This window comes from Podarcis bocagei, assembly GCF_964188305.1.
Source record: "Podarcis bocagei genome assembly, chromosome: 2".
Taxonomy (NCBI): domain Eukaryota; kingdom Metazoa; phylum Chordata; class Lepidosauria; order Squamata; family Lacertidae; genus Podarcis; species Podarcis bocagei.
The window spans coordinates 104,920,770-104,947,254 of NC_138126.1; the positions used below are offsets into that span (position 1 = coordinate 104,920,770).

Sequence of the window (26,485 nt, forward strand, 5' to 3'; positions counted from 1 at the left end):
GTGTGACAGTTTCTACTCATCTAATGGATAAATGTCATTTTGCAAGAGCAGCGAGGTGCTCCAAGCAGCACCTAACAAGGAGGCTAAAAGCTTTTCTGAAGTTTCACATCACCACTAGTCCAAAATAAAACCGCGTTGACTTACGAGCTGCTTGCTAACATTTAGCTTCCTAACAAAGGCAGGGCGGCTACAGAAAGGAACAAAGTGAAAAATTTTAACTTCAGTGTTGGGGTGAGGTTAGCCCGTTTTTATTTCCCTCTGCAAAAGAAAAAGAAAAGTGTAGGGGATACTTACATCTATGATTAGGTACTCCACAGGGAGTGGACGAGCTAGCTGAGTAATCTCGTTGCCAAACTTGTCTATATCCTGAAACAATAGAAGTCTACTAGTTAGATTGAATGATCAATGCAAAATTGCTAAGGAGAAATATAGATCAGGGGTTGGTGTGCTGCATGTGGGCTACTGGCTAATTCTCAGTGGATCACAGCAATCTGGTTAACTGGATTCTTGCAAAGAAAGCTGCATAACTGAATCTTGATCTGGTCCAGTAAGAAACAACTTATATTCTTAAACATGACTATATATTGAAGATCGATTACACCCTAACTATACGGAGATCCCAAATACACACACTTGCTTTAGAAATTTACACACATATCAAGTGGAACGTGGGAATTCAAGGCTGTGGCTGTGTTTCTTTGTTTTTCAGTGTAGACTATGAAAGACAGAAGCCACTCACCCCTGCAGCAAATGCATGTCTAACCAAGTAAGGTTAACAGTTTTGCAGTAATATGAAATAACTTAATTCTAGAACAATTAAAGTTGCCTTAAAGGTAAAGGTACCCCTGCCCATATGGGCCAGTCGTGTCCGACTCTAGGGTTGTGCGCTCATCTCACTTAAGAGGCCGGGAGCCAGCAATGTCCGCAGACACTTCCGGGTCACGTGGCCAGCGTGACGAAGCTGCTCTGGTGAGCCAGCACCAGCACAGCACAAGGAAACGCCGTTTACCTTCCCGCTATAAAGCGGTACCTATTTATCTACTTGCACTTAAGAGTGCTTTCGAACTGCTAGGTGGGCAGGAGCTGGGACCGAAAGACGGGAGTTCACCCCGCCGCAGGGATTCGAACCGCCGACCATACGATCGGCAAGTCCTAGGCACTGAGGTTTTACCCACAGCGCCACCCGCGTCCCTTAAAAGTTGCCTTACTACCAACAAAAAAAAGTAGGTGTGATGCCAAGCCTGATTTAACAGGACCTCCCAATTCACCCCCTCATGGAGTCACACAGATGTCCCATCCAGCACAATTATTCCATCCTAGATTTGGACAATTGTACTGCCCAGGCAAACTAAATGCTCCCCCAATCCCTCAGCCATCCTTTGTGCAATATAGCAGGGAGAAATCTCTATGTGAACTAGGCTTACTGAAACGGCTATTAGTGTTAACAAGGCAGCAATGTTTGGAGGCTCTTTAAAAAGGGGTTGGGGGGGCGCAAGGAAGAGAGCTTCTGGTTCTTATATACAAACTGACCTTTCAGAACTTGTTCCACATTGCACTGTAGAACAGATTGTACTGTTGGTCACATATTTTAAACAGAACATCCCACACCTGTATAGATTTTACGCCCAGGACCAGTGGTCAGGGATGATGGGAATTGTAGTCCAAAACCAGCTGGAGACCCAAATTCGGCCTGGACAGTGTTGCCTTTGCATTCCAAGACTTCGCCAATCCAACTGACATTTTGACAAGCTGCCCTGTTGAATCCAAAAACCTTATCCTTCAAATAAAGTCTCATTTTCCCATCCCTCTGCAGTTTCAAAAAAAGGAGAAGCCCCAAGCTATCCTCTCTGAAATCAAGGGCTAGAAAACGCACACAATCTGACAAAGCCTAAACCTGTTGCGCTCTGTCTGATGAATTGAACACAAGTTCAATTATGGGGTGGGGGGGAGATGACTAGCATATGTTCATTAATCACAAACTGACAATTAGACCTGATTTATGTCAAACACACCGAGCTCAAACACTGCTTCAGAAATAAATTCGTAAGAACAGACACTTTTCATTAAAGATTCTGCAAGTGGGGGTTGTATTTTCCACCTAAATCACCACTTAACAGGATATAAATCATTCACTCAGACCTATATAAATTATACATTTGTAATTTCCAATCAGAGACCTTACATAAAAGTTTACATTTGCTAAGCTTCCAAAAGCAAAATGTGACTATGAGGCAGATCCCAAGGACAAGTACTCGGACACAGCTGTCAATCTGCATGTTTGATTTATTGCCAGGAAGATTGAGGAAGGGTGTAGAAACACACACACACACACACACACACACACACACACACACATCCATTGCAAGCACTCAGAAAGGGAGACAAAGTCCTAAGATTGACATTTCTGATGAGCACTGCTAATCAATACTTCAAGATGCAGGCAAGTGCTTTGGTCATCACTACAATTCTGAAAGCTACAGGTTCAAATTTTCATCTTTTTCTTATTTAAGACTGTTGCCTTCTTACCCAGAGAACTAAGAAAAATCCAGATCACACTGAATTTCTATGTACGGTGAACTTAACCCGTTCCAGAAGTCCGTTCAACACCTGAAACTGTTCAAAAACCAAGGTGCGGCTTCTGATTGGCTGCAGGAGCTTCCTGCACTCAAACGGAAGCCGTGTTGGACGTTCGGCTTCCGGAGAACATTCACAAACCAGAACACTCACTTCCAGGTTTGTGGCATTCTGGAGCTAAGTCATTCGGGTACCAAGGTACCACTATATTCAATTTTTGAACAGAACACTTCTGATATTCAACAAAAGAGGTGGCCAGGAGCACACTGTGCTATGCATGTATGAAAAGCCATTTCTCACTCTGCAGGCAACCAAGGGGTTCCATGAGCAAGAGGTGAGCACCATCTCAGCCCCATTGCCAAGCCAAGGTAACAAGTGAGCTAAGCAGCTGAGTTTGGCAGCATGGCAAGGAGTCAAGGGCAGACTACTACCCCTGCCAATATTTTTTCCTAACAAATCCTAACCTCCCAAGTAAGCTTACTTAATAAAGGCAGCAGATCGGGGCAGGGGGCTGCCTAGTGTATTACACAAAATGTCACATTTATGCCTATCTGACTGCTGAACAGAAGTTGTGGGTGTGTGCTTGGTGTGAGCTCATTCCTTCGGGGTCAAGTTAGCTGACCCAGAGAGAGGCAGAGAAGTTGCACGATGAGGCCCTTTGGGGGTGAGATAGCTCTGTCCAGGACGACTGTTTCCCTGCTGTCACGGAGAATGAGGGTCTTAGGGAAGTTTCTCTGTACCTCATGCAAATTGCGATACAAATCCATTTCAGAGCAACAATTTTTGGGCAATCGGAAAACCCTCTCCTAGATTCACCAAGGTTTGCTCCTCAGTTTACTGATATGAAACTGTGGGGTGCTCTTTGGTGAATTTTCACCACGTTCCCAAATGGGGGGAGGTGGTAACGCTTCTCAAAATTAAAAATTCCAAAGAACAAGCAACAATGAACATGCCAAGTTTCATCAACCCAGTTTGTGTGTAAAGATGACTAGAAAGATTCATGGAAAAAAGCAGCTGTTTATATATAAGTGGAAACACGCAGCATATTATTAATTATCACCGACCTCTCTCACTGTAGGAAAATCCATGGCATTTCCAATCAGACACCTGCCCAAAACATGATAAGCCTGTAGGCATTCTTTTAAAGAAATGCTGATTATAGAGGAAAAACTCACAGATACTTTTCATTTCTCAAATAAGACAGACTGTTTGGTGTTGTAATATCTTCGGCAACAAGCCCAGGGGCTTGAACCTTTAGATATCTTGAGCTCTAGCAGGAGATATGGGAGGAGGATGGAATTTTTCTGATGGAATTTACTAGCTTAAAAGCCCATTTCTTTTTTATGGGCATGTCTTCACAGCATTTATTTGGGAAATCTTGCACTTTTCTACAGGAGCAGTCAGTACTCATTGTGCTCCACAGGATTTCATCCCATGCCTCTTCCCTTTTGGGGGCCAGGGTGTAAAGGGAGGAAAAGGCGCCTATGCCTTTTCTAGGGACACTTCCCATACTTCTAGCTCTACATTGCAGCATTCAGCCAGCAGAACATGCTGAGCAGCTGTTCTATGCACCAGCCCTTAATCTTGAAAAGGCTGCAAAGAGCAAGATCAAATCCAATGAAACCCACTTGTAGATCTGCCCGTGCAAGAAACAACCTGCTATACCACCCATATAATTAGCCCACCTGGAACGCATCTTCAAATCCAATTAAGTTCTAATATGCAGAGACATTTTTCCCCAGCACCTGTTGACTTTCATATTTCCCTCCAGGGATTTAAATGAAAAACACTTTTTACATTTTTTTTAAAAAAGTCCGGTTACTAAAATCTGAATGGCACCCCCTATCGATAAAACAGAACCGTCTATCTTCTCCACTGCAAGTGGTATTTGTAAATCCTGCCCCTCAAAAAGAAAAAAAGGGTAGGGACTCATGACCTTCGCCACACGCACACAAGCTACTGTATTAGCAATTTACTTCTTTTATAGGCCTTAACAAACTTTGGTTGGGAGACAGTGAGGGAAACAATACCTTCCTTGCAAATATTTATTTGGGGACTGATGGAATGAAATGTGCAGGGTGCTACAGACCTGGTTTCCAAAGAGAGCTATTTGCCACCAGAGACAGTACCCTCATATAGGGGTTCTAACACCTACCCTTGATTTGCTTTTGCAAGATAAGGAAGTGGGGGCATTCAGTTCTTACCCAAGCTTTCCAACCACACCTGAATACTTTAGCAAGGAGAAACGTCCTATTTTAACTCCTCTCTTGAGGAAGAGCTCTGGGACAAATTCAGCAGTTGGTCTGCAACATTTCTCTGTATTGCCGACGGGGTATTTTTGCCTCTTGCAGAATCTTTAAGCAAGAAGCGAATAGGCAAAAGCAGCGGGATGGAATGCTTCAAGGTACAGGTACCGTTTGACACTATCATGGTGCCTCACATCTGCTACTTCAGTTGAAGTAGAACAGTACAGTGCAAAGAACAAATACAGACAAAGGGGTTTAAGTATTTTATTTCAAGATCCAGCATTGTACAAATGCGTGGATTGTTCTGAAGATACAGTCCTTATAACTGATCACTCATAACCAAAATGTGTAAGCAGAGCCGGACAATCTTTTCAATATTATAAAGATTGCCAATACGTGGCCACTAGCATATCTGGGAAAGGAGTAAATGACAGCAGCAAGCAGCTGCTACAAGAGAACTTCCTCTACCCAACAAGCCGCGGCAAGAAATCTCTGAACGTCAAGGATGCATCTATGACTAAGGCCCTTGGCAAGCTCTTAAATGCAGGAGTGTTACTGTCAAAGCTATTGGTGGGGGCAGGAAAGAGAAATGCTCTATGAAAGCACACTGTCAGGAGGTAACCCTTTATATGAAAAAATAATTAAGATTTAGAGATTAGAGGACAGCAACAGTGCTGGGGCTTTGATCTATGGCTGCAGGAAAGGGGGAAAAACCTGCCTTGCTGGGTCATATGAAGGTCCAGATTTCCAGCCGCAACAGCTAAATGGCTTTAGTAGCTCACAAGCAACATAATATGGTGGCAGCCACTTCACTGTCTCCAGCATCTGGTAAGCAGAGATGTCATTCAGCTAACGTGGCTCACAGCTGTGAACAGACCCCATTTTGGACCTACAGTTGGACTTGAATTATACTAAATTGTAAGTCTGCGGGCAGGATGGGTCTCCTTTCAGTTTTTGTGCTATAAATTATTATTTTTTACTATAATCCATGAATTTGTCTAACAAATGTTTAAAAGCCCAGTGAGTTGCCATCACATCATTCTGCAACAATGCATTTCGTAAGCTAAAATTACGCACTGTGCAAACTAATGGGTTGGCATTGTGATACTTCCTGTTTTATTTACTTTCCTAATGAACTGCATGTGTCACAGCTGCAGCACTCTATGGTGATGAAAGGCAAAAATGGGGTAATCAGGATTATAGATGACTTAACACTGGGACTTTGTTGGGTTCCCAAATACTCCCCATATGTAAGTGACTGAGGCTACAACCCTATACAGACTTATTTGTGGGGGAAGTCCTATTGAATTCAGCAGGGCTTACTTCTGAGTAGACATGCAAAGGATTACATTCCTAGAGTCTTAACCTTGCTATATGTACCTTATCCTGAATTAAAATGCACACATATAAACCTCAGCTACACCTTTGGTCTGGAAGCAGCATGCTTCTGCCACCCTGCTGCTTCAGCTGGGAAAAGTTTTCACAAACCCCAGCAAGAAGTGACAGGGCTGCTTGTTACCTGGCTGAGAATGGTTGCAACCGATTTGACAAGCCAAAAAGCATCTGCCCGTGATTGAGGAAGCCCTGGAAATAGCAATGTGGTTTCAGTCTCCGACTTCCAGATAGCCTGGAGTTTTAGCAAGAATTGGGCTACCTAATAGCACATATGTGGGAGTGGGCAGGGGTCCTCAGCCATAGAAAGGAGACTCAAATTATGCTTAATATACAATAAATTGTTTCCTTAAGTGAACAGTCACAGCAACTACTAAACGAAACCTTTTTTGGGAGCTTTATCAACCTACACCATTCTGTACTTACATGCAACGTGTTGCAAAACATTTAAAAAATTCCAGCTGCGGAAGTACAACGCGTTGTCCAGCCTGTCTGGGACCACCATCCTGTCTGCAGTGCCTTGACACAACTACATGAAAACTTTCTGGGCTGATGAAACTACCTATCCCCAGCACAATTAAATGTGCAAGTACAAATAGGCGATGCAGGTCGGTAGACAGTAGCACTGCAGAGAAGGATGGAGAGGCATGTGGAATGGCAAGCTGAAATGTGAGTCACCAGGGTCACTCTTCCACATGAGAGAGGAGTTGCACTGAGAATAAATGTGGGGAATAAATAGCCCCCATTCTAGTGCCGCCTGAACTGGCAATCCTGGTATTGGCTAGTTTTCTGCTTTCCTCTTAAAAATGAAATAAGAAAGTAGCGAAGTGTATAAATGGGTTATATTGGGGCCAGAGAAAGTAAGTAGGGGGCAGAAAACTAGTCTGTAGCAATGGGGTACACAACAGGCTATTTGGAGCTAGAAAGTAGATGTTTCATAAGCAAAAGGCAAGCTGGGAACTAGAAAAGTTGATGAGAACATTTCAGTGGATATGTCACTGGAAATCTGGCATAAAGAACCCTGTACAGCTCTATAAATATGGGGGAGTGGGAAGAGGCTGGACAAATATCATAAGCATTTGCTGGGCAAAGGAATCCTGAGTATTCTGAATGATTCCAACAACCAAGCAAGTATGTGCTCGGCGTCTCATGTCCCTGTCTCAAGGCAACATCAACAGAACATCAGGATTCTCAATTTATCCCCAGACTGAATTAAAGGTCTCGTACATATCAAGTGCTCATAACTCAACAATACCCAGGAGTACTGGTTTTTTAGAAGAAAACAAGTACCAGGCAGCTCTTAATAGAGAGTGCTTGGCCTTCCAGTATTGCCACTGGAATGACTTGACAAGAGGAAACCTGATATATCATACTAAAATCTAGCGGCTGGCAATTCTTTAGACCAGCATACCATACAAAGCTGGAGCGACAGCCTAAATGCAAAACCGTATCCAGTTTTTTCAGTCTGTAAAAGAACGATGCAAGGGGCAAATGTCTATCGGTAACACAAGTGTCCTCAAGTGCCTTTCATCTTCTACCAACCCCAAACATTTCCTGGACATTAGAACATCAATAACAACATAACTCACTGGGAAAGATGACATCTTTGCATTGGTCGTAGGATCATATGTATTTTTCAAAAGTCAACAAGGGAGCAGAGTCCTGCAAAAGCACTAAACCTTTGCTACTCTGCTTCAAAGGATCCATAAAATTCAGATTCCCCTTTGGATCCCCCCCTTTTCTTTTTTGGCACGCTGCATTTGATGGAATGTTGAGACATCCATGAAATAAGTCTAGAGCTGGAGTCCTGCGGTGCAGCAACCAACTTCAAGAGCACAAGACTCACAGGGGTGCCCAATAAGATGACAGCCAGATAATGGAAAGTCAAACTTAGCAGACTGGCTGGATGTGGCTCAGGAAGAAGAGGAGGTGTTTGAAACACCCAGAAACATAAAAACGGAGAACTGCTCTCCATTAATGCAAATTGCAAATGGATGAAAATGCCAAATTTTAAAGAGTGTTCGGCTCTCACGGCTTCCAGTGATTTCATCTGACTATGCTATGATAACTAATGCCAATATATTTTAGGAAAGGAGATCTAAAATTTATAGACATCTAGTGTTATGCGAAATGTAAGTCAAACAACATCTGCTTGTCAGAAGTTCTCCCCCAGCCCTATAAAACCTCTAGGCTTGGTCTCTGTTGACATTCGATAAAGACCTATGAAAGGAACGCAGCGTATTATTCAGCCTTCTCTTATTCAGACTCGCAAGGGCAAAATACATTCCAAGCTTAAGTAAGTTGGAAAGAGGAAACTGGTTGAGATAGGAAAGAATTGTCTTCTAAGATAGCATACGCAAGACTCCTACATTCTTGAAAATAATGCAATTAGCCCTTTCTCCATTATAAATGGTTAAACTAGCAACTCTTATTTCTGGTGCTACAGGAAGTCGCAAATACTCTGCCTGCCCACATCCAGCTGAAAAGCAGAGAAATGTACTTTTATCAAGTAATTGATATACTACATGATGCCAAACTGCTTCAAAGCAGTTTATAAAGCATAAAAACCCATTACAGATTACTCAGGTGTTGGATGCATGATAATGATATAAAGGCTGCCTTAATTCTTAATTAGCTATCAGACTAAGTTCAAGGTGCTGGAATCGGTGGCAAAGCCCTATACAACTTGAGACTACGATACCTAAAAGACAGTCTCAGCCATTATATACTAAAGCAATCACTATGCTCTGCAGAAGAGGGCCTCCTTCAGATGCCATCTTATCAGGAAGTCCATTCCACATGGTATCTGAATTGGGCATTTAGTGTGGCAGCACCTGCCCCTTGGAATGCTCTCCTGTTACATATTGAACAGGCACAAACTCTGTCGTCTTTTTAACACTGGTTGAAGACTTATTGCTTTCAGCAAGGCGTCCTCAGTGGAATTTTTTTATTTCAGTCAGTCTCTGCACTGGATTTTAAATTGTTTTTATATCCGTAATTGTTTTATACATGTTTGTATTGTATTGTATTGTATTGTACTGAGATGCTTCATAGGAAGTGATTAATACATGAAATAAATAACACAGGGAATCAGACTTTCCATTCCAGACACACTCTCCATTGGTGGGTGAGGGGAGGAGGTGTTCTTCAACAGTGAGAACAGCTATTTAAACAGCTTTTTTTGTTCTGGTTCTCAAAACTCCTAATGTTCACACCAGCATAAGCCTCAAGCCCTTCACACCAGTCAAATTTCAGCATCCAGATGCAGTTAAAAGCATTGCTGCCAGTGCTGATTTAGTCTTTAAGGGGCCAAAATAAAGAGAGTGGTAAAGACATAAAAGTCTTGCACGGCCAGAGGCGTCAGAAAAATGCCTGGCTCCATAAAGCTGGAGCAAACCTGGTGCTGTTGGTTTTCCTGTTTTGGTGCTTTTTGAGATATGAGTGAGTCATACTTGTTCTCATGGGAACAAGCAATGGCTGGAACATGCCGTCATGGGTGCAACAGCCTCCGGCCCTGTCCCACAAACACGCACTGATGCGCACCACCCAAGGATGGCTCAAGAGAGAAGAAGCCTGTTATTTGCCCTTTAAGCACCTCTAGGCTTACTGAGGCCCTGCAGCCAGTAACGCTCTAGACGTGTGGCTTTGATCCCAACGTGGGCTTCTTTTGTGCAGCAAGCAACTAAGACAACTTCATGAAAAAACGTTTTCCAAAAGTATAGAAACAATATACCAGGACTGGATACTTTATGCAATGAGCAAAGCTTCACATAGGCACCGCTTCAAGTCTCTCTGATTTTACATACATCACCTCTTCTCTGCCTGCAGGAGTTTAAAGAGCATCTGTTCTCCTACCCAGCTAGACGACACAGGGGTTCAATAGCTTCTGCTGTATTTAAACTGCTGCTAACCTTGCGAGATAAATGTACTCCACATTACACAAACATTGGCTTCTTGGGGCGGATCCAACAAATTTCTAAAAGCTCTTTCATGTGAGTGCTTAAGCCATATATATATATATTATACACACACACACACACACACACACACACACTCCAAAAACCTCTAATGCAGATCTCTCCTAATTTTCTGGAAAGGTAGTTGTGCTGGTTTGTAGTAGCTGGCTGCCAAGAGACCAACCTTTAAAAAGCTTTTACCCCAATAAATAATTTAGTCCAAGTAGCTCATTAACGTCTTCCTGTTCTGGGCATGTTATAAACCAACACTGCAGGACAACAGCCTCCCTTAGCTAAACCCCTAGCCTGGATCAAAATATATTCCTTCATCTCACAAGAATGGGGCGTTGAGTGTTAAGTGCTCCTAATACCACGGTAAGGGCAGAATACGGAGAAAATAAGGCAACCTTTGGTTCTGAACCACAGGCCCAAAGGAGGGTCTGTGCAAAAAATGGTTTGCTGCAGGGATACCAAAGGAGGATGTCAAGAACGCCAGAATAGTGTTATATTAAAGGGAAATGTAAGCTTTCAACACAGCCTGCAAACCCCACAAAGCCACTACAGACGTGGGTCAGACACCACAGCAGTGAGGTGCCGTCATGACTTGTCTGCACCCAGAAAAATATTCATTCATTACTTATACAAATGATAGCATGCATCAGTTTGGCCAGAACCTCCCATCAATCCACCTGGCGCCATGAGGGCACAGGTGGCAACTATCCAAGGCTTACAGATAGCTTCCCTCTCTGGGCCAACAGCCCAGCACCCCAGATAAGCACTGCATCAAAGCGGGCCAACTAGCGTATATTAAAAGGAAGGGAATCTATAAACATATGTGAGCTCATCCTTGCAGCAACTCCCCATTAAATGGCATTTGCAAGCCTTCTGAGACAGTCTCACCTTCGGTTCAACACACCTGCCTTTTACGAAAAGAACGGTAAAATAACCTTGACAGAGTGAAAAGTTCAAAATGCACTAAATGGACTTCAAAAAAGAAAACATTTTATTCTCAGAACCTTTGGATTATTTTGCTCATATGTTTTCTGCGAATGGATGCGGATCTCTTGCTTTCTGAATATAAAAAAAATTCCTTCCAGTAGCACCTTAAAGACCAACTAAGTTAGTTCTTGGTATGAGCTTTCGTGTGCATGCACACTTCTTCAGATACATCTGAAGAAGTGTGCATGCACACGAAAGCTCATACCAAGAACTGAAGAAGATCTGAAGAAGTGTGCATGCACACGAAAGCTCATACCAAGAACTGAAGAAGATCTGAAGAAGTGTGCATGCACACGAAAGCTCATACCAAGAACTAACTTAGTTGGTCTTTAAGGTGCTACTGGAAGGAATTTTTTTTATTTTGACTATGGCAGACCAACACGGCTACCTATCTACTTTCTGAATATGTAAAAGGTGACCACAAATTGTTCCTGCTAAGTTGTCATAAAGTCATATAGCATAAACAATAACTCTCCCCTACTGTACAAGGCAGGAACTGAAAAGTATAGAAGTATAACCAGCCAAATGAAATAAGAAAAACCGTTCTTGACGACTAAGTCTGTGCTTCGTATTCTAACAGGGCCAGAGCCTACCAGAGATATTCTGGCATCAAGACAATGTCTTAACGATGCTTTATGAAGCTGTCACTCACAAAATCTGTGATAAAGTATTGTCTAAAGAGCCAGGTCTTCCACATTTATCAAGGCCCAAATGGTCCTTAAACACAGAATTTACTAAACTTTCCAGTGATTTCATTACGTTGCATCTGGCTCAAGGATTATTGAAACACTTGCCTGAATTCCAGAGTATATTTCTGAGCAGGCTGAATTTTAAAGGCTCAGTGATCAATTCAAGTGACAGCTATATAGCCAGGCAAGGTTGTATTCAAAGAAAGTAGAAGCAACGTAATTTTGAGTCACAAGCCATAGCTGGAAATTTCTGCACTGCAGGATTGAAAAGTGTAAGTGAGAACCCTACACAAAATGGCTTTGCACTGTACAAGTAAACAGAAGTGGGACTGATAGCGAAGGCCTTAGTAAATTCCCATTCCGGAGTGCCACCGTCAACACTTTGTGCATTGGGTGTCGGCTGCACATACTAATTACTGCTTACAAAATGCTGCCATCTTAGGGAGACTTTTGCTGAGAGGATAAAAAAACCACAATACTAAAAAAAGAAGAGAGTAATCAGATTTGTCTGCTTCAGAATTTTCTGGTTTGGAAAGCACACATACACACAAAGTGAAGTACTGAAAATATCTCAATTTTTTTGTTTCTTGAATAGCAACATATAAGGCAGACATAAGGGGGGAAGAAAAATGCTGTCTGCTTGTAGTAACAGAACAGAGGAATTATTTATATCCTACCTGCTGCCCAATCTTCTGGATCTACCCATGCCTTTTTTTACATCGTTCTCCACTCAAAGCTCTCATCCTCCCTCTTTGCCCACCACGAAATTTACCTTCTCTGAATCCACGTTTTCTATTTTGCTACTTGTCACTATGCAGCAACTGATGCTGCTCACCGGGTGTCTTATAAGTATATCCTACGTAACAAAAACTATTCTCCCTGACTGTCAGAAACCTGCAGCTTTTATTGCTGCATCGTTTTGCTTCACTGAGCATCTCACCTAAGCATAATTGGGCAAAGGAAACAGCAAACATTAGTCAGGAGTCCGAAGTCAACAAGAGGGGTGGCAGTCACAGCCAAACACAAGTGGCATCATTAATTCAGAGGGCCCGATAGGGGGCACAAAGTAGCTTACCTCTGACTGAAGCTGAATAGGATCTGGAGTATGATAGGAGGATTTTCAAGAAAAGGGAAATTGAGCTTATTTATGCAAGAAACTATTGCAAATCTGTATTATCATACATATTGCTGAACTGCTGTTTGCAAGCTTGTGTGTGTGTGTGTGTGTGTGTGTGTGTGTGTGTGTGCAAGAATGCATGCTCCAATTTATACTCAGTCAATACAACAGCTTACTGTTCTGAGGCCCCCCTAAAACAGGCATAGGCAAACTCGGCCCTCCAGATGTTTTGAGACTACAATTCCCATCATCCCTGACCACTGGTCCTGTTAGCTAGGGATGATGGGAGTGGTAGTCCCAAAACACCTGGAGGGCCGAGTTTGCCTATGCCTGCCCTATAACTTCAAAGTTCAGAGGTGTCGTTGTGGATCCGATAGAGACAACATCAAAAGCAACAAATGCGGAGCCATGGCAGCATCTTGACTTAGGTGGCTCCCCAATGCTGATGCACTGCTCTGAACAACATAGGCCAAATGTGCCAATGTAGACAGGAGATATGGCTCAGTGGCAACACCTTCCAATGCACAGGGCAGACAAGACAGGTTGTCTCCAGAGCTAGGGAGGAAAGGAAGGAAGGGGGTGCCAAAAGAACTGCTGCCCATGCAGCAATCAACCCAGAGAAAGATGATAGAACAGCTAGTGCACCTTTTTCTTTGACAGCTAGCTTGAGCATGAAAAACCATTAGCCTAGGCTTCTAAAAGCCTTTCAGAGAAGGCTAAGCACCCTCCCAAGGGCAGAAGGAAATTCCAGACGTTAAGTACTGGGAAAGGGCTACCCTTCATGGCTTGCCACTATTGTTTAGTCACCTTACAGAAAAGAAGAGAGTGAACCGTACCACTTTCCCAGAAATGGGAAAAGACCACATTCGATGGAGGTTATCCACACTTGCCTTATAGAACACATCAGGCACATATTGTTCACTGCTGGATTCCTTTGCATAGCCGAGCTCTGGAGCATCGCGGCATGGCAACAAGCACTCGTCACGTACTAGAGCCATGCACTGGTTGGATACCTGGTAGCCCTCGAAGTGGACTTGGTTGTCAGGACCACCTGGGGGAAAAAGGTACTTTTAGCCACTTGAGAAGAAGGTATATATGTACACAGGTTGTAGCACACTCAAAATGGATATAAGACGTCACTGAGCCAATAAATGTAAGTGCATCAAATCCAGATTTTCTGCCTTAAGTACAGTCATACCTCGGGTTGCGACCGGGCTCCATGCGGGAGGCATGTTCGCAACCCGCATCTGCGCATGCATGTAACGCGATTCGGCGCTTCTGTGCATGACGTCATTTTGTGCTTCTGTGCATGCGTGAGCACCGAAACCCGGAAGTAACCCATTCCAGTACTTGCAGGTTCGGTGCGATCCACAACCCGAAAACTTGCAACCCGCAGCATTCGCAACCCGAGGTATGACTGTACAAAGGACTCTTATTCTGAGCCTGTATTGGCTTAAGAGTTTCAAATGGCAAACAGTACACAACTTTCCAAGAGAGGTATCCAGATAGAGGGGATTTGTTAAGAAGTCATATAAATGACTGCATACAGTTAAGAGGTCACATGTATTTGCACAGTTTTATACATTTACACCCGCAAATAGTTTTATGTTTTACTGGGTTTCCGCCATTTGCACAGAACACTACGGTGCCAGGCCACTGTGATTTTTATGTTGTGCTGTAGACTTTTCTTGTGCATGCAGCACTGAGCAACACTTTCTCATACAATTAGGAGATTTCAGCTTCATCTCACACAGTCCTCGTCTTAGCAAAAGGTACCACTGAAAAGCTTTATTAAATATTGCACATGGAGGGGCATTTGTCAAGGAGATTTTTAAACCAAAGGAAAGGAAAGATGCATGTTGTTTATCAGCAACTGCACCTCCCACCCCAGCATAAGATGTAATGGGAAGGCAGAATGACTGGCTTTAATTCATGCGCACAAAAAACATATGGTTTTAACATTATTAACATAATCATTTCCAAATAACCAAACTCCATTTTGAGGAGGGGAAGAAGGTTTCCTCTTCAACTAAAGTTGAAAACACTCAGGTTTAAAAACAGAGAATGGGGGCAAGGGCACGCATGCAAGCCCCAGTGCTCCTGGGTTTGCGGGCTCTTTTTAGCCTGCAGAGGGTTCCTAAGCACATGCAGTTAGAAACCACCGAAAGCCAAAAACACTGTTTTCTTTTACTGGTCTCAATTTCTGAAAAGCTTGCTGCTTTAATGGAGTGGGGGTGGAGGGTTATGAAACATTTCAGGTGTTTGCAGAAGAGGTTGCATTTTGTTTTGCTTTTACCTGTAGCCACCACAGTGAAAAACTTGGATCCAAAGTGACCATCTGGGGACAGGCGGCAAATGTTTGGGTGCTGATTCTGAAAATGCCCAGCTGTGATGCACTCTTCTGCACTTAAGAAATAAGCATCCTAAAGAAGGCGAGAAGGTGAGACTGTTAAAGAGACGGAGCCATTGCAAGAGCGGCATATAAGGTAACCCAGGAGTGCTTTCTAAAATGAAGCACGGATTAAAGGTAAAGGTAAAGGGACCCCTGACCATTAGGTCCAGTCGTGGCCAACTCTGGGGTTGTGGCGCTCATCTCACTTTATTGGCCGAGGGAGCCGGCGTACAGCTTCCAGGTCATGTGGCCAGCATGGCAAACCAGAGCAGCACACGGAAACGCCGTTTACCTTCCCGCCGGAGCGGTACCTATTTGTCTACTTGCACTTTGATGTGCTTTCGAACTGCTAGGTTGGCAGGAGCAGGGACCGAGCAACGGGAGCTCACCCTGTCGCGGGGATTCGAACCGCCGACTTTCTGATCGGCAAGTCCTAGGCTCTGTGGTTTAACCCACAGTGCCACCCGCGTCCCGAAGCACGGATTAGTAACTTCTAAATCTAGCACAGATGACCATCTTGGAAAATCAACCAGAAGCATAGGCACTACAACCTGCAAAGCTTTAGTTTCAGCAAACAATTCCTATCATACTAGGAAAACCAAGCTTTTTAAAGGAGATTTTTTAAAACAAGAAATAAATCAGGCAAGTTTATTTGGCTTCTGGTCGCTGAACTTTTAGGACACGGGTTTTATGAGCTCTCTTTAGAACTATGACAACTAAAAAATTTACTGGTTTTCAAATTCGCGGAAGTTAAGATTGCCCAGAATCTAACGAAAGTCTACAAGCTGAGGTGAAAAACATCTTGAGCCTGACATATGGTCCAAGGTCTTCATGCTCACATCTGGTTGATGTAAAGAACGGAGGTGGCAAAATTAGGGCAGAAGGAGAACCCAGACAATAACTTCCCCATGAAAGGTTAATTTCCCCAATGTGTGATCAAACTATAAAATGAATAATGCAATGGGGTGTACTTCATCATGAGCAAGCAGGCTGTTTTAGATTTCTGCCTGATTTTCACTATAGTGGAAGTAGGCAAAGCCTCCTATTAGCTTATGGTACTTGGTTATGGTCACAGAATAGTGGTTGGTTGAGATAATTCACTATGGAAGGTCCAAGTAAGGGCAGCAAATGTGTTAAGTCTGTCTAGAACAGTGTTTTTCAACCACTGTTCCGCGGCACACTAGTGTGCCGCGAGGTGTTGCCTCGTGTGCCGTGGGAAAAATTGAAAAATTCGAAAGATTTAAAAAAAATTAAAAATCAAATTTTCGCCGACTAGGCGGGCGCCGGACTGTGTCCTGGGTATGGGTGGGGTGGGGTTTTTGACCCCACCCTCGGCCAGCAGGTGTGCCGATTGGCGCTCCTCAGGGGGACACCCTCCACTTTTCTGATGTTTGGCTGTGATTGGTCCAGACTCCAGCCTGGACCTATCACAGTAGGACATCATCTTCCGACTTCCTTCCAGCCCGAGCACAGTGTGTGCAGCAGCGGAGAGAAGAAGACGTCGCGACTTGAGTCACCAGGAGGACCGGAGAAGTTGTCATTTTATTTCTCTTCAGTCTCCACTGAATGCCTTGACTGGGTTAGGGACCCTTATAGCTCAGCATCAGTTGGTGGAAAGGACATGACTTTACAGGAGCAGGAGGAACTAACTGAACTGAGACAAAATCGTGGTTTCAAGCTAAGATTTGCTGATCTACCTTTGGACAGTTTTTGGTTGGATACTGCCAAGGAGTTCCCCCTTCTGGCAAACAAAGCTATTTTGACATTGCTCCCATTTTCCACTACACATCTGTGTGAGATGAGCTTTTCAAGCATGACTGCTATAAAAACTAAATACAGAGAGAGACACAGAGCTGTTGACGAAGAGCTACGTGTGTGTCTTTCTTTGATTCCAGCCAGAATATCAGTTTTGTGTTCAGCCAAACAGGTCCAGGTTACGCACTGAATAAAGTATTTTATAATTTTTCATATTTCTGTTTACTTACTATTTCATAATAAAGTAATTATAAAATACTTTCTTTGTGTTTATTTGATTCCTATTCAAGAGAATTACTTTATATATAGTCAATATAGGCACGGAGTTAAATTTTTTAACATTTTCTAATGGTGGTGTGCCTCGTGATTTTTTTCATGAAACAAGTGTGCCTTTGCCCCAAAAAGGTTGAAAAACACTGGTCTAGAAAGAGGATTCAGAAGGACAGGAGGAAAACTAGACAGAAATTATCCAGCAGAGGGAAGCATTAACAATAATCAGGTATGTGGAACATTGCTATGTGCTGGGTTGAAACGAACTGCAGAATAAGAGCTTGCTTCCTGTGACCACAGCTGCGGGAGATTTGGAAAATCAAGGAAGGTACCGTATTTTTCGCTCTATAACACGCACCCGACCATAACACGCACGTAGTTTTTAGAGGAGGAAAATCCATAGGCATGCCACCTGTAGGCATTTCCTCCATAACACGCACAGACATTTCCCCTTACTTTCTAGGAGGAAAAAAGTGAGTGTTATGGTGCAAAAAATACGGTATATAAAAGCACTCTTGTAAGCTTAGATAGATACAAGAACAAGTTACAATGGGATCTTATGGTATTGGCGCTGCTGAAACATTTTAAAAACAAGCAAGATGAAGTGAAGTCATATTTAAAGGAAAGAGAACTAGGATTTTGTTTGTGGTGCACCTTCGCCAGGTATCCAAGAATCCAGACAGATTTCAAACCATCCTGACATCCTATCCGTACAAAGCTCCATTCTAAATGATTCATGGGTCCTCTAAATTCCCAGCAAACTCATGCATTATTCTAATTTTAATAAACAAGGCCCACCCTTAAAAGCAAGGCATCAAACTACGCCCGTCCCCCCCTCAGAGCCTGCAAATAAAAGAGTACAAGGACAAAAAAGAAAAAGCTCGCTTCTCACCTTGTTCCGGCTATACCGGACAGTCCCCTTCCGCGTATCCTCTGAGACCAGATCTGTGAATATCCAGCCAACCTTAAAACACAAATGCTCATTTTATTCTTCTACCTTTTTTTTTTTTTAAGGTGACCTTCCCACATTGGTACAAAATGTTCTTGGCTAGAGGAAGCTCTTTGAGAAAGCCTGCTCAACAGCAGCCTGAAGGAAATTACTCCCTTAGCTACACAGACTTCATTTGAATACAATTCACACATTTGCAGTGACAACTGGTGAGACCGGCAGTTTTATGCCTCCTTATGGAAAGATCTGGAGACTGCAAGGATTCTCCTCCGCACCTCACTCATAAAAATACATTTACTTTTCTGTGTCCACACTGTAGAGTCAAAAGCAGTTCACAGAAGTGCTCTCAAGATATCAAGTTTCTATGCTGGTTAATCTAAAAGGGAACCCTCTCAAATTTCCTATTTCCTGAATCCCACTTGATCATGCTAAAGAAGTGCAAGCCTTTCTGAAATGTAGATCCATACAGTATTCATATCCATTGCTCACTGTTCAAGCACTCAGTTGCTGTTCAGATGTTGCTGTTATACTTGCAACAAATATCAAGAGCTAAACCTGATATGCTTTGTAGATGTTATTAGTGATGATCTGTATAGCAAAATAACCATAAAACTAGGATAAAACAAAGGCTAGATTCAAACAAAAACAAACTGTTTTATATCTTAAACACAGATGCCTTATATAAACCCAAATTTAATGACTAATATGACCCACTCATTAGAAGTCTGAAAATATTCGACCCTTTTTGGGGGGTAAGGAAGCAATGTATTTTATCCTTTATTTTCGCAACACAAGCAGTATCTTCATAAAGGCAAGAAAACGAAGTATGGATCTGAAAGGCATCTGCGCAAGGGTGGTGTCAGAACTTATTAAAAAGCTGACAGTTTGCAGATTAAGGAGGAGATTTCCAAGAGGTGAAATCTTCTCTACCCCAGTCATATCGGAAAAGCACAGCTGGGGCACTGTTTATGGTGCTCCGCCAAGATTCCTGCTTCACTTGCCTTTATAATAAACAGCTGATAAGCAGGAGCCTGATCAGCAGACTGAGGAATTCAAAACTATGCGACCACATCTGTATGTCCTTTGTGCTACTGGCAACACAGATCTGCTTAACTACACCAACCCACACTTTCCACTCAGTTTCATGCAGCAGAAAAAAGCTGAACAGGTCACAAAACCTCCAGTACAGCCTGCATGCTGAAGCAACACTAGCCCAATTAGCCATCAACAAACCAGACCCCGCACATTTGCCAACCTTCCAGCTCCTTACAAAAGGTTTCCCCCTATATGCCGGCCCACACACGTTTTTATTACCTTCCTCAGGCCCAGCTTGGTTGCAATCTCATCCACAATCTCCGCCTTTGGGTCTTCTAGGAGTTCCAGACTGTTTTGTGTACCAATCTGGAAATAAAGAGAAAAGCAACAGAGAACCAGTTTGCAAACAGGGGTGGGCATTTAGCATCCCAAGGAGACAAAACGTTTCATTCTCGAGAAAGAAACGATGGGAAATGTCAGGAGAATGAATATTGACAAGCTGCTGTGTCTCGCTGCAGTTACATTGATACGTGTGACACCAGGCTATTGACCGCTGGTTCTATTGAATATTAATTTGAACAAACAATGAGCTATGCTTCTCTACGAAAACCAGTCATTTCCCAACACATAACTGTAAAGAAACCTACATTCTTTCACCGGTAAAAATCTAAGAGGAGGCCTGAAGGCTATGACCCATCTAGTTCAATATCCTGTTCTCACTGGTCAAGCAGATGTCCATAGGAAGATCAGAAGCAGGACCCGAGCTCAGCAGCACTCTCCCCAGCTATGGTCCCCATTGGGATTGCATCAAATCTTCTTACTCAAGGAGGAAATGAAGTATTTTTTTAAAAAACAAAACCTCTTACAATTTGTGTTTAAAGTCTGTGATCTAGAAATCCTTCTAGTGTCTCACACATTGGCAATTTTACCCTCACCATCACTGTTTGCTTAACATTGGATTCCTTACCTATATAGGGCACCCAGCAATATTTTTTTGATGGATGGACATTAATGCGTCACAAGGTATTAATTAATTTTAAGTTAAGCCACCTGACCCACAACCTTTTATTCTCTTGTCTCTAATTTACAGATTTCTTATCTTCCAGTCTCTCCTCCCTTTCCAACTTCGACACTCTTATCTAATTCTGCCTTGCTCCTTAGCTTCCTACTTATCTGACTGAAAACAGAAGGCTGGATTTTCAATAATTCTATATAGTTATTAGAAGCCTTTTTTCTTTCTAAATACTTATGAACCACCCTATGGCACGATATGTGTTTCCTAAGACTAAACTTTTAATTATGATTCTTCCCCTTAATCTTGATTCATTATTTGTATTATATAAATACTGATATGAAAATTTAACAGGCAGCTAACCGTGATAACTTCCTTTCACAGGCTATAAAAATCTGCCATAAGCACCTCACATTCAAGCTAGTCTCCATCTCCAAAGTCAAATTCTGTGCCATATAGAAGCATAAAATACGGGAAAGCACTCAGGAATGTATCTCAGGAGTGCACAGACTTCTCTCTAGATTGTGGATTCTCTCTCAAACATGCTTTGAGAGTCAGAGTTTTTCTCTAAGTATTTTGCCTAATGTGGGGCTTGACCCATGACCCTGAGATTAAGAGTCTCATGCTCTACTGACCAAGTACCACTTCAGACTGAATAGTGGGGGTGCTGTTTTGAATGCTTTCCCATGTGAAAGTTCATCAGCAAGTAAATAATTAACTTATCAGGGAGAAAGCCCAGCTGACTTTTTGCTGTGGCACTGTTCTACTTGCAAATATATCTCACACACACACACACACACACACACACACACACACACACACACACACAATGTAGGGGAACAATGAAAAGTTGTCCTCCATCAATATTTTGAATTCACCTCCCATTCTTCCTCCTTAGAACTCTACCACCATATTCTGTTACACACTTGACAAGCTGGCTTTTCTCTTCCAGAAAGAATAAGCTTGTATTTAACTGACAGGCAACATCAGCTATTTTTACACCACCTACCCAAAGTTTTCTCATTGGGGAAACAGATGCATTAAATCAGGTGGTATCTCAACTAACAGGGCAACTGAACTGGATCAAGGATGTCTCAGATCTACTGTAACTCTTGTTTGCCTTTGGCCAAGCCAGCAGAGATCTTGAAGGGTTGCCAGGATACCAAGGAACACAGCCTCTCTTGCAAATCACAGCAATAGTGTTTGCATCAGTTCCAAACTCAATGCTTTTAATTCGCATGGTTTCAGCGACATAATAGCTGCCAATCATCACAAATCTAAGCATTAGTGCAGCTCTGATAAATCACACAGGAGCCACAAAACCAGAGAGCAACCCCTCTAGCACGGCTGCTTGCTGGTTTCTACACATTGTACCATGATGCAATACCAAAACACACAAACTGGCAAGCGAACAAAGTGCTCAACACTTAGCTTCATGGTGTGCAGAGGATTCAAGGGCGCTGATGTAAGTTTATTTTGCAACTTAACAGAAACTCATGAATCTTGCCACTGAACAGCGCACCAATGAATTATTACTGCTTGCATGTCTCAAATCACCCAACAGACATGTATTTTATGCATAAGCAAGGAGCTCCCTCCTCAGTAGGAGCTGCCCACCAACACTTCCAAGGTCACTATGTGTTGAGACAGCATTTTATAAAATGGCCAAAGGAGGATCATAGGACAACAGACTGTCCTCTTTCCTCAAACTACAACCTGATACACTAGTAAGTACTCTGAAAACTGCTTGTATCCTCACTTGCTGCTCTCCGGTCACTATGTTAAAGTGGCATGGTGGAAAATGCTATATATTTTGATGCTAATAATTGGCAGAGAAACTATAAAGACAAGTGGCCTTCTTGGTAGTTGCACCCACCCTGTGGAACATCCTCCCATCAGATGTCAAGGAGATAAGTAACTATACAACCTTCAGAAGACAACTGAAGGCAGCCCTGTATAGGGAAGTTTTTAAATGTTTGATGTTTTATTACATTTTTATGTATGTTGAAAGCAGCCCAGAGTGGCTGGGGCAACCAAGTCAGATGGGTGGAGTAATAATAATAATAATAATAGTTTTGAACAAGAATGATAATCATAGCAACCTAGCATAGCAAGGTGGTTTCAACTAGGGCCAGGGCCTTTTCAGTACTGGCCCCGACTTGGTGGAACGCTCTGTCACAAGAGACTAGGGACCTGCGGGACTTGACATCTTTCCACAGGGCCTGCAAGACAGAGCTGTTCCGCCTGGCCTTTGGTTTGGACTCAGTCTGACCCTTGTGTTTCCCTCCCCTTATGGTTTTGATTTATTGGCTCCTATCAAAATGAGGCAGCATTTTAAATTGTATTTTAACCCGTATTTTAATAAACTGGGTCCCCCCCATTATGTTTTATTGTAATTTTATTGGCGTTAGCCGCCCTGAGCCCGGCTCTGACTGGGGAGGGTGGGATTTATTTATTTATTTAAATAGCTGACCAAAATTTTCCATCACTTGCAGCTTTCAAATCCAGAAATGCCCTTCTAAAGCGAACACGTCAGCTGGGTTAAGTTTGATGCAACATCAGTTGAAAGGAGTTAAGTCAATTTGAACTACAAAAGATTGTCCAATGCACAGTTGCATAAACCTACTTGCCTCCTTGTCAACAGCAAGTGCCTTGTCTTCATTCGGTGAACACCCTTCTGTATTCACCCAAACTCAGGTTGTGAGAGTGAAGCCACATTTCGTTTCCTCCAAGAATGGGGAAGAAAGGAAAGATGGATTCTGTCCTGAAAGGTGGGCTTTTGCGTAACGTGCCAGAGGTTTTTTGCTGCTACCTCCTGAAAAATCCATATAAGCAGGGAAATAAATGGCCCCTATTTTATTTTTTTTTGCAAGGGAGTCTGGTGTGTGTCTGTCATGACGGTGGGATAGTTTCTTTCCCTTCATTTTGGCAGAAGCCATAGCATACAAATAGTGCTTTCTGCAAATGTCCAGCTTATAGGAGAAAAACGTCTCCCTCACCTCAGTGAAGAGGAAGATAAAAGTTAATTTTTATTAGTTCCTGTTGAGATTTTGCAGGAGGGAGCAGTAGAAAGGTGCTGCCTGCACTTTTTTGCAAAAGCCCAGCCATAGAGGAAAACACCGTCTCATGAGTTCTCTGTGCATGTCACAAGAAAGGGCGTCATCAAGAAGGACTGAGCTTGGCTAGTAAACCAAACAAAAATTCATGAACCACTGATCCAACCAGATCTCTATCATCACCATGAATTAAATTTATATACAGCTCTTCATTCAAGGATCGTAGGGCAGTTGACCAAAAAACCCACACAAGATACATAGCATAATAATAAAATGTGCAATAACACACATCCATATTGAAAAGGCTATAGATTGTTTAACAGCAAAAGGCCTAGTTAAAGAGGAATGTTTTCGCTTGGTGCCTGTAGACACTCCCTTACCTTAATTTAGAAAATTATACAAATTTATTCTACTAGAAAATTCCATTCTGTTGTGAAGTTGTAGTTCCCCCTTAACATTCATCTGAATCACACCACTCAACTTCCTCTTGCAGCTATGAGACCCAGCGGCTAGTGCCACCTAGTGACTTTACACGACCGTACAGCTTCAAAAATTTCCAGTCCACCATAAGCTGCCATAGTCCAATAGCGGCTGGTGCAGCAGGGCAAAGCATTGGCGCTCCCCTGCCACCTTTTTATCCGTGGGAATCCAGAAGGCACTGGGCCCAATCACTGCACCACAATATGCCCAACATCTTCACATGTGATGAAGGCTGAGGATATGGTGGTGGCCCTGCAAGGCTAAGGGGGGGTCAATTAGGATTGCTCCCCAAGGCTGCAAAATGAAGCCCACTTATCTGGGAGTTAAGTTCCTTTGAATTCAACAGGACTTCTGAGTAAACGTGATTAGGATTGCACTCTAAATCCTATCAAATTCAATGGGACAATATTAAGAGCCTCTTTCAATTACCCTTTCCTGCCATTTAGAGCTCTGTTGAGAAGGAGAAAAGAAGAGTTGTTGCTGCCCCCTCGCCCCAGTCAACCTGTCTAGTCTACAGCAGTTGCAGCCATATTTGCAAACACCATATTTTTCGCTCTATAAGACGCACTTTCCCCCTCCTAAAAAGTAAGGGGAAATGTGTGCGTGTCTTATGGAGCGAATGCAGGCTGCGCAGCTATCCTAGAAGCCAGAACAGCAAGAGGGATCGCTGCGTTCTAGCTTCTGGCTTCTGGATGAAGGCTCCCCCTGCCCTGAAGAGACTTCGTGCGGCTATGGGTGTGTGTGTGTGTGTGTGTACTCCACACCCGCCCACACCCACAAACAGTCAGCATATGCAGCAGAACATGTCTCTGGGATTCAGAATATTTTTTTTCTTATTTTCCTCCTCTAAAAACTAGGTGCGTCTTATGGTCTGGTGCGTCTTAGAGTGCAAAAAATATGGTGATCTGATTGTTGTTTGCTCTGGCAGTAGCTTCTCTCAAGGTGGCCAAAGCAAACAATAAACAGGTTCTTTGCAAATGCTGTGGGCAAGACAGGTTCTCCATGGGGTATGAAGCAGTACCATTCCACCCCCCCCCCCCGAGATACAGTGAGTCATAACCCCATGCACAATTGCATAGAAGTAGACCCCACTGAGCTCAGTGAGAACTTACTTGCATATATAAATGCACAGTATCAGGACTATAAAGTCACAAAGCTAACACATGTGCCATTTGTGGAGAGGCTTCATCACCACAAAATAGCTGCATGCTTTAAAGTTGACAGTTTTACTCCAGTGTCAGCAAGTGCTAAGGTCTATTCTGTTTCCCAGGCGCCTTTCCAAATGGAGCAAACCAAGACATTTTACAGCGGAGCATCTGTTACCTGTGGAGGTTCATAGATGGCAGCAACCTCAGCTCGGATCCCTAGAGGGATGTCCTTGTGCTCTGTATACTTCCCGTATAAGTACCCAAAATGCTGGTTTCCTGTTTTTCTCCAGAAGTCCAAGAAACGATCTGCAATTGTATGGTTCTCAAACATGATGTTATCCACATGCCTGTATTTCTGCCGTTTGAAAAGCATAATAATGTATCAAGCAAAGCCCTTTGATAAGGATCAATGATGTTCAACACAGTCAACCCAGGCTACATAAGATCTGAGCTTGCTATATTCTAATTCAATTCTGTCTCATAGACTGACACCTCTTGATTCTCAACAGACTTGCCTAGGCTGTATAGGCTACGGATCAGTGAGGGAAACAGTGGAGAGAAATCGTTTGCCCCTACTATTCTACCACTTTTTCAAAACCCATCCCCCCTACCACAATAGTTCTCACATGGCAAATCAGCGATCTAGTTCAGCTGCTAATGCTCAACCATAGTTTAGTGCTATACATGAGCCTTAGGTCACCAACATAAGGCCCACTGGCCAGAAGCAGCCTGCGGAGTTCGTTTGACCGGCCCACAAACCGCCCTGAACCGAGCTGCCCGCTCGTGCGCTGCACTAAACTGACACAGCGCAGTGGGGACTCACTTCCGCGGCATCGGAAATTTCACCCGAACTAGCCCACAGAGGGATCTCCGCGGGACTGATCCAGCCCAGACAAGATAAACCCTGCCGACCCCTGCCTTAGACTCACATACTATATTTGTCTTCCTTCTCCGGTGGAGTCATGAGAAACAAGACGGAAGCTTTCATTTATATTTTCAATTCACCATGGTTGACTGTGATAGTCAAAGCTAAAACCGTGGTTAGCATTAACTACAGTTTACAGAAACAAGCCAGGGTCATTAACCTTGGTTAAGTTGGCTTGTTCTCCCAAATCAACTAACCAGTATGCATGGCTTGGGACATAATGAAGCAGTTGGTTGAAAATGGAAGCAAAAGCTTCCAAACTCCCTTGCTGTGGCTGACCCAAAGGAGCAGGAAGCAAAACTCATAAGCCTGAGGTACCTTCACATTAAATCTAAAACCCAGTTGAGAATTATGACTGAACAGAGCCAGTATACATTACAGGAATTCAAAGAAAATAACACCTAGATCCCTTTTCACCAACCACTTACTGCATTCTTACAAGTCCACAGCTTTTTGTGATTGTATTAAGAAATCTGAGCAGGTGGTTCTC

At 43.0% G+C, this 26,485-nt stretch overlaps 1 protein-coding gene across 1 annotated transcript in view; it reads right to left on the reverse strand.

The window, feature by feature from the left end:
- The window catches only part of NPLOC4 (NPL4 homolog, ubiquitin recognition factor), a 52,776-nt gene that overhangs the window by 8,612 nt on the left and 17,679 nt on the right, over window positions 1-26,485 (reverse strand). Inside the window, exons 8-13 of the mRNA XM_081180880.1 lie at window positions 25,246-25,425; window positions 19,654-19,740; window positions 18,283-18,354; window positions 15,270-15,396; window positions 13,864-14,024; window positions 295-366 (exon numbers count right to left, since the gene is read on the reverse strand). Of these exons, the coding sequence (XP_081037006.1) occupies window positions 295-366; window positions 13,864-14,024; window positions 15,270-15,396; window positions 18,283-18,354; window positions 19,654-19,740; window positions 25,246-25,425 (699 nt within the window). The remainder of the gene's footprint in view (window positions 1-294; window positions 367-13,863; window positions 14,025-15,269; window positions 15,397-18,282; window positions 18,355-19,653; window positions 19,741-25,245; window positions 25,426-26,485) is intronic.